We start from the raw sequence: 12,822 nt of genomic DNA, 5'->3' as shown, positions 1-12,822 counted from the left end.
GGCATATGGTTGTACTGTTTGAAAATATGAGTGCTGATTACCTCAGAAATCTTTATAGCATTGTACACTTTGTCCAAAATCTCTGGCACAGAAAATGTCAATGGATGTTGCAGAAGATCAAAGCTATGTGCTTACATTTATAGCTATGTGCTTACATTTGTTTGTTTGTTCGTTTTTTGTTTTATTTTTTGATGAAGAGTATATTCAGGGTAGAGAAGCAGACTACACAATAGGAACATAGAAAAAGAACAAAGAAAACAAATAACTAAGCTTCTTATAAGAGAGGTAGTAGGTGATAAGACAGAAGTATGTTTTAGACTTTGTGATGTTCAGATCTTTGTCTATGACCAAAGTCAACAGGTACCAGTATGTGCAGATGAGAAAACATTGGAAGGGGATTACATGTCTCAAATGAAATGGGATAATGGCCATATCATACTGTTTATTTTCACAAGAGTTTAATTTTCATGAATTTCACAAATCACAGTTGGACCTGTGAAAATGTTGCCATGCACTAGGGTAATAGTGCCTTTGAAACAGCCTCGGTGTCAATTCATGAAAACATCTTCTGGAAATGTCTATGACCTTATTAGTGAAAATATCTGTATGCAAAAATAAGAGCTTATACAGTAGAAATACCAGCCTTTACATTACAGGCTGATATACTGTACAATATACATTTGCTGAAATGATGCATTGATACAAGTCAAACAGATTTGATTTGAAGGTTATCTTTATAGAACAAAGATATACAATGTTTGTAACCTTGCTAACTGCACTAAATGAGGGTAGGATACAATAGCAAGCAATGGATACCATGGTTTTTGAAGAACTTGAATATGTTTTTATTACTTTTTTTCTTTAAATCAATGAAACTAATATGTTTTATTGATAGCTGATGCCCTGAAGTCCAGCATGGGTCAGATCTGTTCTAATGTGATGGGCCACCTGACCAGCAAGGGGCTGTATCCTGTCCTCCACACCCTGCTGACCGAGGGACTGACCAAGAGACAACCATCCCTCTCACCAATCATCCTAAATGCCACCATCACAGTAGCATGGAGGTATATAAAAAATGTAATATATATTGTTTATAAGATATAATGAAGAAACTATGTACACTTGCAATCAACATGGTAGCAAAGAATAAATAAAGCAGTAGAAAAGAGTGATCTTCTTAAAAGAGCAGCTTGTGAGACATGGATCACTCAAAAAGTAATAACAACAACAACAACAACAGTATACCAAAAACATATATATGCAAAATTTATCTAACTGTGTACTGTTCAAGCATTTGATAATTGACGTATATGATGCTAATGATCTGAAGCATATTGAGAAAGAGCAGAGAAAAAAGGAAGTGAGGTCGGTAAACGCGCCACTCCATCACCTGGACAGGTGAAAGTAGTTTGAACATGCCAAACGTGGGACTGTCACTGCTGTACATGTTGTCTATTAAATTTTCCTACCACTACTGACAAGTGCTTCACTCTCTCTGTGTGTGCATCTTGATACTGGTAGGCCGCTGGTATCCAGTGGGTTCTCCACCAATCTCCTTCACATCTTCATCAGCCACATCCTACCAGTGCCTGGACTTCTGCTCCATCTGTCGTCAGGGAATTCAGAGGTTAGACCAGTTTAGTAGAATCCCATGGAGGGTTTCCCCCAAGTAGAGTAATCATGGGCAAGATTTTGGACAAAATTGTGCCTTTAGTTTTCCAGTGCATGGAAGGAAGAGTTTAGAACATGGAGTATTAATTACACTTAAGGATGTGCCCAAGATGCCTACAGACTGTGTTATGCTTTGGTCGATTTCAGTTTACTATTACTATGATTTTATTTTTTTTTTGAATGAGAATCAAACAAGATAATAGCATGTGAAAAGAAGCAAAAAAAATGTTTATGAGCAAGAATCTGTTGGGATTAAAATTCACAAGATTCAAGTTGTTTTTGTTGTTGGTTTTTTTTTTTTGTACCTGGGTTCAGTGACATTTCTGGTAGTGCAGACTTCTTCTGTTCATAAGCAGGATGTCACAAAAATTACTCTACAATCGTGTCAAAATATGCAAACGGTGTAACACACAGCCTAATTTGAATAGAACAATCAGGATAGCTAGTATGGGAGATCAACAAAAATATTCATGTGTATCCCCCTTCTTGTTCATCCGTCTGTGTTTAATAATCATACAGTCATTGAATCTGATGAGGAACAGCGCCCTCTTGGCTCACTGCTTGAAATTCCTGAGCTCCGACACTGGGTGCAGCATGGTCCTTACATCGGTTGATGCTACATATGCATTGTGTCTTCTTGGTGAGTCCATGCATGCCAGGATTGTCACTTTGCTATCGATCATTTCCACAGTCATGCAGTAGTCAGAGCATTCTGTAAAATAGCTTTACAATGAACTCTCATTAGCTCCTTAGCTCTGCCCTGTTACACATGAACAAAAAAAAGGTAAGATACCTTTTGCTGAAAGGTAAATCAGTGGATATTCAGATGTTCTTGACTTGCCTGCGACATGCCTGATCCTTATGACTCAACTATACAATAATTTGTATAAAAAGTTCACCCCCAAAGCTGCTTGATTGGGGAAATGCTTTTCAAGACATTAACGTCATATTCAGTCTTTTTATACTTCTTGTTAACAAGTGTGTTGTTGGTTTTTTTCTTTTCTTTTTATTGGGGGTGACATTTCATTCATTATTGTTATTTTCAGAATAATAGCCAGTCACACATGCTACAATGTAGTCAATGTGTCTCATTCATTTTTGTTCTTCAGCAAACATCGTTTACTTGGCACATGTTGACTGTGAGGTAAGTACTTTCACTCTATTCCATTAGTGCTTGGTAGTGGTTGTATAGACATGATTACTTTAACCCTAAAAGGACTGGGAGGGGGGCATCATGGCGGCCATCATTTTTTGATAACTTCCAGAATCTGTAAGATCTTACTGCAAAACTTAACAGCTGTTTTCTTTAGAGTCTTATGCATCTGTTGATACCTAATTTGTGTATATACAATTGTACCTGCGGCGGTTATGGTGTTACATAACATTTTACGGTCACATGCCAGTCAAAAATGACGTATTTGTATGTGTTTATGTGTAAAATGAATGAGGTTTTGCAAGATTCTAGTGTGTTTCTTGTGTTTTTCTTGCACAGTCTGTGTTTCAGCAAATAAAATGTAATCTGAAGTTGAAATTGATTGTTCTGAATACAAAAAAAACATAAATCAATAGAAAACAGAATAAATAAAAACAATAATTAAGATAAGAAATACTGAAATACTCATGTTTGGTGTGTGTAACAAGCAGAATTGTTAAATTGATTACCTCATTTTTGGTCTTAGACAATCAGTTTTCCTATAAATACATGTCAAATAACTTCCTTTCACATATTTCACAATCAAGGGATCACTAGACAACCACATTGGCACAAAATAGATTTAAAAAAAGATTAAAAATCCACAAAAATTTGCATAATTAATTACCCTTAATTAGAAAATTATGGTGTTTTTTGTAAAATTAACTATGCATTCTTGTAGAGTAAACCAGCTGCGTGCCGAATTTGCCGACAATCAGACATTCCATGGCCGAGATCTGGGGGGGGGGGGGGGTGAACTAATGCACAAAATGATGTGTCTCATCATTTTGTGCAGGGTATGACACTCAATTTTTTTTGGGTAATAACAATATTTTAGCCTGATCTCTTATTACATTCAATACACAAGTAGTCAAGAAGATGGACATTTTTCGTAATTTGGCTTTTTCTGCCATAGTAATTTGACATAAGTACATTAGCAATTGTAAAAATTATTGAGACAGCAAAATGATTTTGTTCTTTTTTCTTTTTTTTTGTTGCATATTATAGCAAAATGATTTTGTTCTTCTTGCTGTTTTTGTTGCACATTATGAATAATACATTCATATGCAGCAATGGTTATTTTGTTTTTGTTTTGTCTGTACAGAATCTCCCGGATCATCTGCCAGCTTTCATGGTAAATATTTACAGCTAATAAGTAGAGTACATACCAAACTGTAGTTTTAATTACCAAAATAAATGTAACTGGTAAATTAGTGAAAGTATATTGCATCCTTTATATCATTTTGGGTTGACCTCTTATATTAGTAAGTGTGTGCGTGGTTGGAGATGTATGTGTGTAAGCGTATGTGCACATGGGTGAGTTAATGTGCGGTACACGCGCGCGTGTATTGTATAGTAATTTGAGTTTGCTTAACTAAAGAATTTGAGGTATTCATAAATATCATATGAGCTCCCCCGTGGAGACCTAATTAGCTCCTTTGTGGAGACAATATGAGCTCCCCTGTGGAGACATAATGAGCTCCTTTGTGGAGACAATATGAGCTCCCTCGTGGAGACTTGGTACATACATATATATCTAATAATCTTGTTTATATTTTTCTAAGATTTATAATGTCTGTTTTATGTTAAGTGCTGTCTGGGGCAAATTATTGTATAGGGCCCCATTTTTCTCTCTCTTCTTTCTTTCTATAAAACAACAACAACATATTGCATCCTTAGTTGTTTTTAGCATAATATAATGAAATTTGCTTAACAATTTAATGAGTCCTAAAGTCCCTTCAGATGATATTAAGTCACACATACATTGTACAGGGAATAGTTATTTTGAATTGTGTGTACATGTATTGCGGGTCGATCATTACATATTCTTTGTTTTATGGGAAACTTCTTGGCTTTATTGTTTGTCTCGGCAGAAAGTGACCACTGTACTGTTGAATCACTGTCTCACATTTGTGGGCAAGAAGAAATCCAACACCACATCCTGGCATCCAGTGCTTGGGTGGTTCTCACAGCCATTTGACAACAGGTCAGTACAAAATGAACTGTGTTTGTTTGTTTGTTTGTTTGTTTGTTTGTTTCATTTCCATCTGAGAAGATGGCTGGATAGCCCATATTCAGCAGCAATAGCTGGTCTTCAATGGGGTCCAGTTGGATGTACAAGGCGTATGACTTCACTGGGTTAAACACCCTGCTCTTTGTGATGAATGAATGAAGCAGGATCTTTTACGTGCATGAGATGTGACTCTCTCATACACGGGACCTCCACTTTGTGTCCTATCTGAGGGACAGAGTGTTTTGCCTCTTACTAGAGGGGATGGTATGATTACACACAACATTGCTCAGTTGGGCCCAGGAATTGAACCTGGGTCCTCTGGATCGTGAGGCAGACACATTACCAATTGAGCTAACTCACCGCCTCACTTCGTATTCCAATCACCAGTCAGCTTCAGTGCTTCCTCTATGGATTGCTGCAGATGCCCTAATACAAACCTACTGGCTGTAAATCCTGATCACGCTATCCTGTAATAATCCCAGATTGAATTGTTGAATCAGTGTGCATGATACGGTCCATCTAATGATTATAATCACAGCCAACCCTTGGGATGAATTGACCAACAATCATTAAGGAAAGGCCTTACTCAGGAGTATACTTGATATTTAAAAATGCCATTTATATGAATGCATGTTAACCGGTTGAGGACAAGTCCCGAGTATACTCGGGCAGAGGTCTATGGGAAATGCGTGTTGTAGCAAAATCAGCCCATCCTCAACGGGTTAATTGAAGTTATACTTTCTACTATTTCTTGATGGATGCGTCCGAGATTGAGTACTCAGTGCTATGCCACTTTAATACAGCTGTATCTCTGTCCATCATAAGTGTTTGCATGCCAGCTGTTTCATGCTCAATATCTCATATAATGCAATCAATGTAGTTCAGAGGTCTTCTTCCGCTGTATGCTCATGGTACCGTTAGTCTCAGGGAAGGCTCCATTTCACAAAAAGTTGCTATGATGGCAACTCTTGCTGGAATGGCAATTGTCATGGTAATGACAAGACTCCAGCGTCTTGATTGGCTGTTGCTCTGGGAAGTTGTCATTCCAGCAAGAGTTGCTATCCTAACATCTTTTATGAAATCAGGTCCAGTTGTACTCTCATTCCTTCCCTGTAACCTCATGATTTATTTTTCCCCCTGAAATTTGTCTGAAACTGTCTGTGTTTTTAATTTCTTTGTTTTTACAATGAATTTATATCATACGTATGGCAGCTAAGAAACCTTTATGTTAATAATAATGATGATGATGATGATGATGATGATGATGTTGATGATAATAATATTGATAATAATAATAATAATAATGATAATGATAATAATAATAATAATAATAATAATAATAATAATAATAATAATAATAATAATAATGATAATGATGATAATAATAATGATAATAATAATGATACTAATAATAACAAAAATGAAGGTGATCCCTACTGTCGTTGGAGCACTCGGAACAATGCCAAAGCAGCTGGGATGGCACTTGGATGATGTGGATGTGCCCAATCGAATGCAAACACTCCAAAAGTCAGTGCCAGAATTGACACATGACTGACAGGTGAGAAGATACCAGCATTGGTGATTTATTTGTGTTGTCATTGTGTGATAGGTTACAAGATGCCATGGGCCATGTGACCCAGCAGCTGCAGCTCCTCTGGGGCCAGTCTGTGCTACAGACCTGTGTACTGAGAGTACTGAAGGGACTAGCGACAGAGGAGACGTCCGCTGCATCCAGCCCCAGCGACAGCAAGACGCCGACAAAAAGTGAGGAATTTCCACTCAAACTTCCTCAAAACTTGATATTAGACTGAGGCAGATGAAATTGTAATGATTTCCAGTCTGGAAGACATATGACAAAGGTTTTTGTGATATTGCTTAACCCTAACTAGGCCGGGGGGGGGGCCTCCGAGGCCCCCCCCCCCCTCGACGTTCCGCGCGCTGTATCGCTAACGCGAAAAGCTATCGCTGCGACGTTTCATGACTTTTTTCTGTTGAGTCTCCCGCATCTTTTGACACCAAATTTGCGATGCCCGGGTGCGCTGTTCCGGAGTTTTGCATAAATATGTATGTGCATGTCAGACCAAAAATTGCTCAAAAACGTGAATTTGTGTACAATTTCAATGGAAACGGTGCTTACAGTCAAATTTCATAAAAGCATGATTATTTTGGAGTTTTATTGATTAAAATCAATCAATAACATATTTTCTTGTTCGCAACAATGTCGTGGACAAGTTTCATCGAAAAAACAATGAAAAACATAAAGTCGAAAAAACAATGAAATACATAAGAAATTCAAAAAACAATAAAATACTTAAGAAATTTTTTAGGATGGCTCAATTTTTTTCTCTTATATTTGCTAAGAACACTAAAAAGAATATTTACACAAAAAAATGTGCCCATTTTGAGCTTTATTTAGTGATTTATACCAAATTGTCTGATTTCATTGCATCATTATGCATAAATTAGCATAATTTAGCATAAATGATAATTTTTAAAAAATCTAACTTCGTTGAACTTTAGATTACATCATAGGCAATGTGTGTGCCAATTTTCGTCGCGATCGCGTGGTCGATGGCCGAGATCTGGAGGGGGGGCCTGGGAGGCCCCCCCCCCCGGCTCTATGATCTACCTAAATAGCCCGGCCTAGTTAGGGTTAATATACTGTAAAATGAGGAATGTTTGGTGCTTTTTAATTTCATGAATTTTGCGAGAGCCAAGATTCGCAAAATTAAAATGCACGCGGAAATTCTTAATTACACTATATGCATTGAATATTAGAGGCAACTCGCGAGAACTTCATGCTACGAAAAAGGCCTTTGGCTTCAATTTGCGAGAATTTAATGCAGCGAAAATATTGTGTTTTACAGTACGTGCTCAGTTGTCATGGTGTTCAGGTGTGGTAGTGTGACACAGGAGCAATTAGAAACCCTTTCTCAAATGTACAAGTCTCCTCGGGCAAGGTCCTTAATAATGTTTTCATTTCACTGTCTGTAAGTTTGTATTGGTCGCCTGTGATGACAGGAAAATTGTGCACTTTGTTATTGAGAAAGCGATCCCATGTCACTGTCATAATTTCTATGAAATTCAAGTCAATGCACTGTATTAATTTAACAAATCTGACAAGATTACACACATATACACAGTAAGTTGGATGAAGGATTAAGAATCAAAGCAAGAGGCTAAAAAATCAGTGAAATAAATGACCCATTGTCCTTTAGCTCAGTTTCACCTTTTTGTTTTATACACGTAATACACATGTATATGCTTCCACTCCCAAAGGGTGCCATAGGAATTTCTTTTTTTTTTTCATTTGACCCCACCACGACTGCCCTCATATGAGAATCACAGCTAATTTGAATGAGGTCAGCATACTGGTAATTATACTTGGGATCTTGTGCAAGGAGTCTATGGAGTCAATTTTTTTTTCCAATGATATTTATTCACTTCTATGCAAATGATACCGTAAACAGCCATTCAAAATTGGTATTATTCTTTAACTTAACAAAAACTGATTATTGGTCACAATAAACAAAAATAATTCCTATAGATATTAAAGGCATTTGTTCTCACACACACACTTGGACAAACACATATATGTTTTAGTAGTACTGGTTTCAAGCAGCAATAGTGTTTTGCCATTGTATATTTCCCAGGCGGTAATATCCTGAAGAAGCTGCAGCGGATGACGTCCAAGCTTGGAAATCAGAAGTCCTGTAAGAACCCCAACTCACCGGAGGTGGTCCAGGTGTGTGCCCTGTGCACCATGTACCAGACGGCACTCAGCACCCTCACAGAGCTCAGGCGGGACATACTTACAGGTAGGCAAAAGATCTTGCAGTCACAAGGCAAGGCAAAGGAATCATAAGGTTGTGGGTTCAAATCCAAGCCAGTATCCTACTCACCATGATAAAGAAAGATAACACATCATGTCATTGACTTATCAAGAGCATAATCATTACAATATTTTGAAATTAATTAGTTCTGTTTTGTTGTTTGTTTGTCTGTTTGTTTACAAAAAGCTCACCATTTTCTGCAGTAGACTCTCAAATTGTTCATTTTCATTTTTTGTATATAAATATATAAAGATGATTTATTTTGACATTCTGATTTCCACTCATACATGTGGTAGTTTTCTCTAGTCTATAGTGTATATGCTTTTAATATGTTCTAAGTAATTATGCCTCCGCCAACGAAGTGGCCGGAGGCAGTATGTTTTCGGGTCGTCCGTCCGTACGTACGTCCGTCCCGTTTTGTTTTTGTCGATATCTCAAGAACCGTGTGGTGGTTTTACATCAAACTTGGTATGAGGGTATATCCTGGGGGGATAATACTTTATTTGGATTTTAGGGTCACGGGGTTGAAGGTCAAAGGTCACAGGTTATTTTTTAAAATGTGATTTTCATGGTATTGGTACACTTTAACATAAATGCACAGGAAGGATAGTACACTGTTAGCACAATTCCCGCCATGGTGTCAATCTTATGGTAGTGCTCTGATCCAGCACCTTACAATGCAGCACATCTATATGAAGGTTTTGGTTTCACTTTATTCAGACTTCGGGAATTTGTGATGATGCATGCAAAGGAAACAAGCCAAATAGCTCTATCACACACACACACACACACACACACACACACACACACAAATCCAACTCAATAAATTGTTGATGGTTTTGCAAGCTCTGTTTGATAGCCAACTGTATGTTTTCCATCTGAAGAGGGCTGCATACAAAAGTGTACCTCTACAGAGTTCATAATAACAAGCACTGAGTCATTGAACTGTACATGTCTTTCAAGTATTGTTCAATGGTGTGATCTTTCTCCATTGGCTGGTTCAATCAAGTAGCATACTGTACACATGAATGTATGCCATTTATACATGCATAAAATTTGCTATATATGAATAACCGCAGATCTGACAATGTAACAGAATGGCTGATCACATTTATATATTCATATATAATAATATATATAATCACATACATCGTATATATTCATATATTCATATAATCATATATTCATATATTCATATAGTCCTATATGTAGTATGGACCTGTTGATCATTTGTGATTATTTGTAATTATTTGTAATTAAACAGTTACAGACAAGCCTGATTTCACATAGACCATGTACAAAGTACAGCCGGGCCAAAGGCGGGGCCTAAGGCCGGACCCAAGGCCATGGGCCTTAGCCCGGAACCAGGGACCCAGAGCCCAAGTGGGCCCAGGCCCAGGGGCCCAGAGCCCAGGCCCGGTGGCCCACGGGGCCCCGGTGGCCCAGGGGCCCAGGGGCCCAGGGGCTCAGGGGCCCAGGGGCTCACGGGGCCCAAGGCCGGGCCGAGGCCAGGAGCCTGAGTGCTGGCCCAAGGCAGGGGGCTGCCACCAGACTGAGACCACTAAGAGTACCAGTCATGACTTGCTGTGATAATGATGTGACAGGCCTGTGCATACAAACGTGTATGTGAATACACTGTACAGGGCTGTGCATATTATGTAAATACACTGTACACTAACTATACACAGTCATGACTTGCTGTGATAATGATGTGACAGGCCTGTGCATACACATATTATGTAAATACACCGTACACTAACTATACACAGCCCAGTCGCTGTATAAATCGCGACAGGGCTGTACCTGAGCAGCCCACAACACAGAGCAAACACAAAGCAAATTTTACGATTGCATTTAGTTTTGATACTTGACATCATTTTTTGTCACCTCAAACGCATCAAAGACAGTCTTTATTAATGAGACTTCATACCGTACCTGTTTTCCTGGGGTTATTTGTGGGAATTCTGCGATCTGGGTACTATTCGCAAATCTAACAACATGTGAAAATATCAACTCCTGATCATGTAACGTGCATGTGTACATTTCTGTGTTTACTGCTGTATTCCATGAACATGAATTCAACAACTACTATCCTGTAATATGAGCTGCCAGGACAAAACTCACATACGCTCTGATTCTGTATAGCAATCACTTTCAAAGCAATGTATTGATACATTTCTGCCAGCTAAAAATTCTTAAATGTTGGTTCACCCATGTGAACGGGTACAGAAACTGAAGCCTAGGTGGTGGGTTAAGCAGAATTGCTGCTGTCCTTGCAGTCCCACTCATATGTTTTCATGTTAGTCTAATGCTAGTTTGTGGCAATAAGAGAGTGTGCCAAGCAGTTTGCCAAGCAGGGATTCAGCTGGATGTCGAAAGTGATTAGCCATTCTGATACTTGAATTTAACAATACCATTTAACAATTCCATACCACCTAAAACCCCAACCCTATCAAATTCTTTAGAATTTCTGCCATCAAAACAATGATAGGATAATCTGCAGACAAAGTAGATTTTTTTTTTGTCACAAATCTGCTGTTACTGTGTTATTACCTCCACCAAGGGGGAAGGTTATGTTTTCGTGACCGTTGGTTTGTTTGTTTGTTTGTTTGTTTGTTTGTTTGTTAGTTTGTCTGTGTGCAAAATAACTCAAAAAGTAGGTAACAAATTTGGATGAAACTTGTAGGAAAGGTTTAGATTGATACAAGTAACAGATGATCAAATGGTAGTGATCTGAGAATTTTGGAGGAATTTATGAAGGATTTTTGATATTTTGGCAGGTAGGGTCAATGAACTTGGGAGTTCAGGCTGCGCGTATTTGAGGTTTGCATGCGCGCACTAAAGTGCGTGCTCTAGTTTCTGCTAGGGCGAGGCACGCCGTGCAGCTGAGGGTTTATGATGTAACAAAGGCTTCTATATTGGGAAATTGGGCGACTTTCAGCACACAGTGCTGTAAGTATGTATGGGTGGAAATCACTTCTATGGAAGGACAAGATCAGTGGTGGAAATGAGCTGCATGCTTGGCGGAGGTCTTCGCTCTCAGAGTGCTTCTGTATTTTTGAATGTCTTCCTCTGTGAAAAATGTGAAATCAATGAAAGGAAAAAATATGGTACCTGGTAAATATTAATAGCTGTGCACATTATTCACACATGTACTATACAATGTATGACAGTAGCATATATTCACTCACAAAAAACACTGATACATGTAAAGGAGTTAAAGAATCAGCAGACATAGTTTTACAAGATGTATTGCAGAGTTCAATTAGTATTAGTAGTATTAGTAGTAGTAGTAGTAGTAGTAGTAGTAGTAGTAGTAGTAGTAGTAGTAGTAGTAGTAGTAGTAGTAGTAGTAGTAGTAGTAGTATAGTAGTAGAAGTAGCAATGATAATAATAATGATAATAGTGGCTACTTGTATAGCGCACAGGTCCGCTTTTTAGTGCTCATGGCGCTTCATAAATGAAAAGATAGATATAACACATGTTCAAACATGACAACAGAGAAGAAAATGGCAAACAACAACAAACACATACCAGATAAAGAATACAATTGTTCCGAACATTATAGACTGCAATTATAGTCCTCAGTGTGAGAGGAATAGGTAAAGTTTTGAAGTTTGGATTTGAATGTTTCTGTAGATGACAATTATAGCTGTACACACAGAGAAAATGTTCCAGTTAAAGAGGAACGTAGTCATACAAAGTGTATGTATTTCACATTTTTCAGTATTTTCAATCTTTCATATCCATATGCAATGGGCATAATGGACTCATTTGCATATCATTTGCATAGTATGCTATCATGGGGTGTGAAAGTATGCTGAGTGTTGACATATAGGTCATCCACTCATTGTATCCCCCGAACAGAGTTCGGAGGATACTATGGATTTGGCCTCGTTTTGTTATATCATTGGACATGCTATCATCTATCTCTGAGAGCATGAGTGTAGCTTTTGAAGCTGCCCCGAGTTTTGAGAGTTTTTCCCTCACTTCACAGTCGCCAAAAAGAGAACACTGTACTATCATGAAAGTTTCAAATTCTTAAATGCTCAAAGCATTAAATTTGCCCACTGGCAAACAAAGGAATGGTATGGATTTACTCACCTTGCCTT

The 12,822-nt window shown here is 38.1% G+C and overlaps 1 protein-coding gene across 1 annotated transcript in view; it reads left to right on the top strand.

Annotated features, from left to right (window-relative positions):
* LOC140226921 (ubiquitin-protein ligase E3B-like) overlaps nt 1-12,822 on the top strand; it is a 34,094-nt gene that overhangs the window by 5,877 nt on the left and 15,395 nt on the right. Inside the window, exons 7-14 of the mRNA XM_072307352.1 lie at nt 896-1,064; nt 1,522-1,627; nt 2,191-2,311; nt 2,781-2,815; nt 3,969-3,998; nt 4,738-4,850; nt 6,487-6,641; nt 8,531-8,695. Coding sequence (XP_072163453.1) covers nt 896-1,064; nt 1,522-1,627; nt 2,191-2,311; nt 2,781-2,815; nt 3,969-3,998; nt 4,738-4,850; nt 6,487-6,641; nt 8,531-8,695 — 894 coding nt within the window. The remainder of the gene's footprint in view (nt 1-895; nt 1,065-1,521; nt 1,628-2,190; nt 2,312-2,780; nt 2,816-3,968; nt 3,999-4,737; nt 4,851-6,486; nt 6,642-8,530; nt 8,696-12,822) is intronic.

This window comes from Diadema setosum, chromosome 4 (assembly GCF_964275005.1).
Source record: "Diadema setosum chromosome 4, eeDiaSeto1, whole genome shotgun sequence".
Classification (NCBI taxonomy): Eukaryota; Metazoa; Echinodermata; class Echinoidea; order Diadematoida; family Diadematidae; genus Diadema; species Diadema setosum.
The sequence above is the reverse complement of the archived record's forward strand: the minus strand, read 5'-3'. Positions and strand labels throughout refer to the sequence as shown.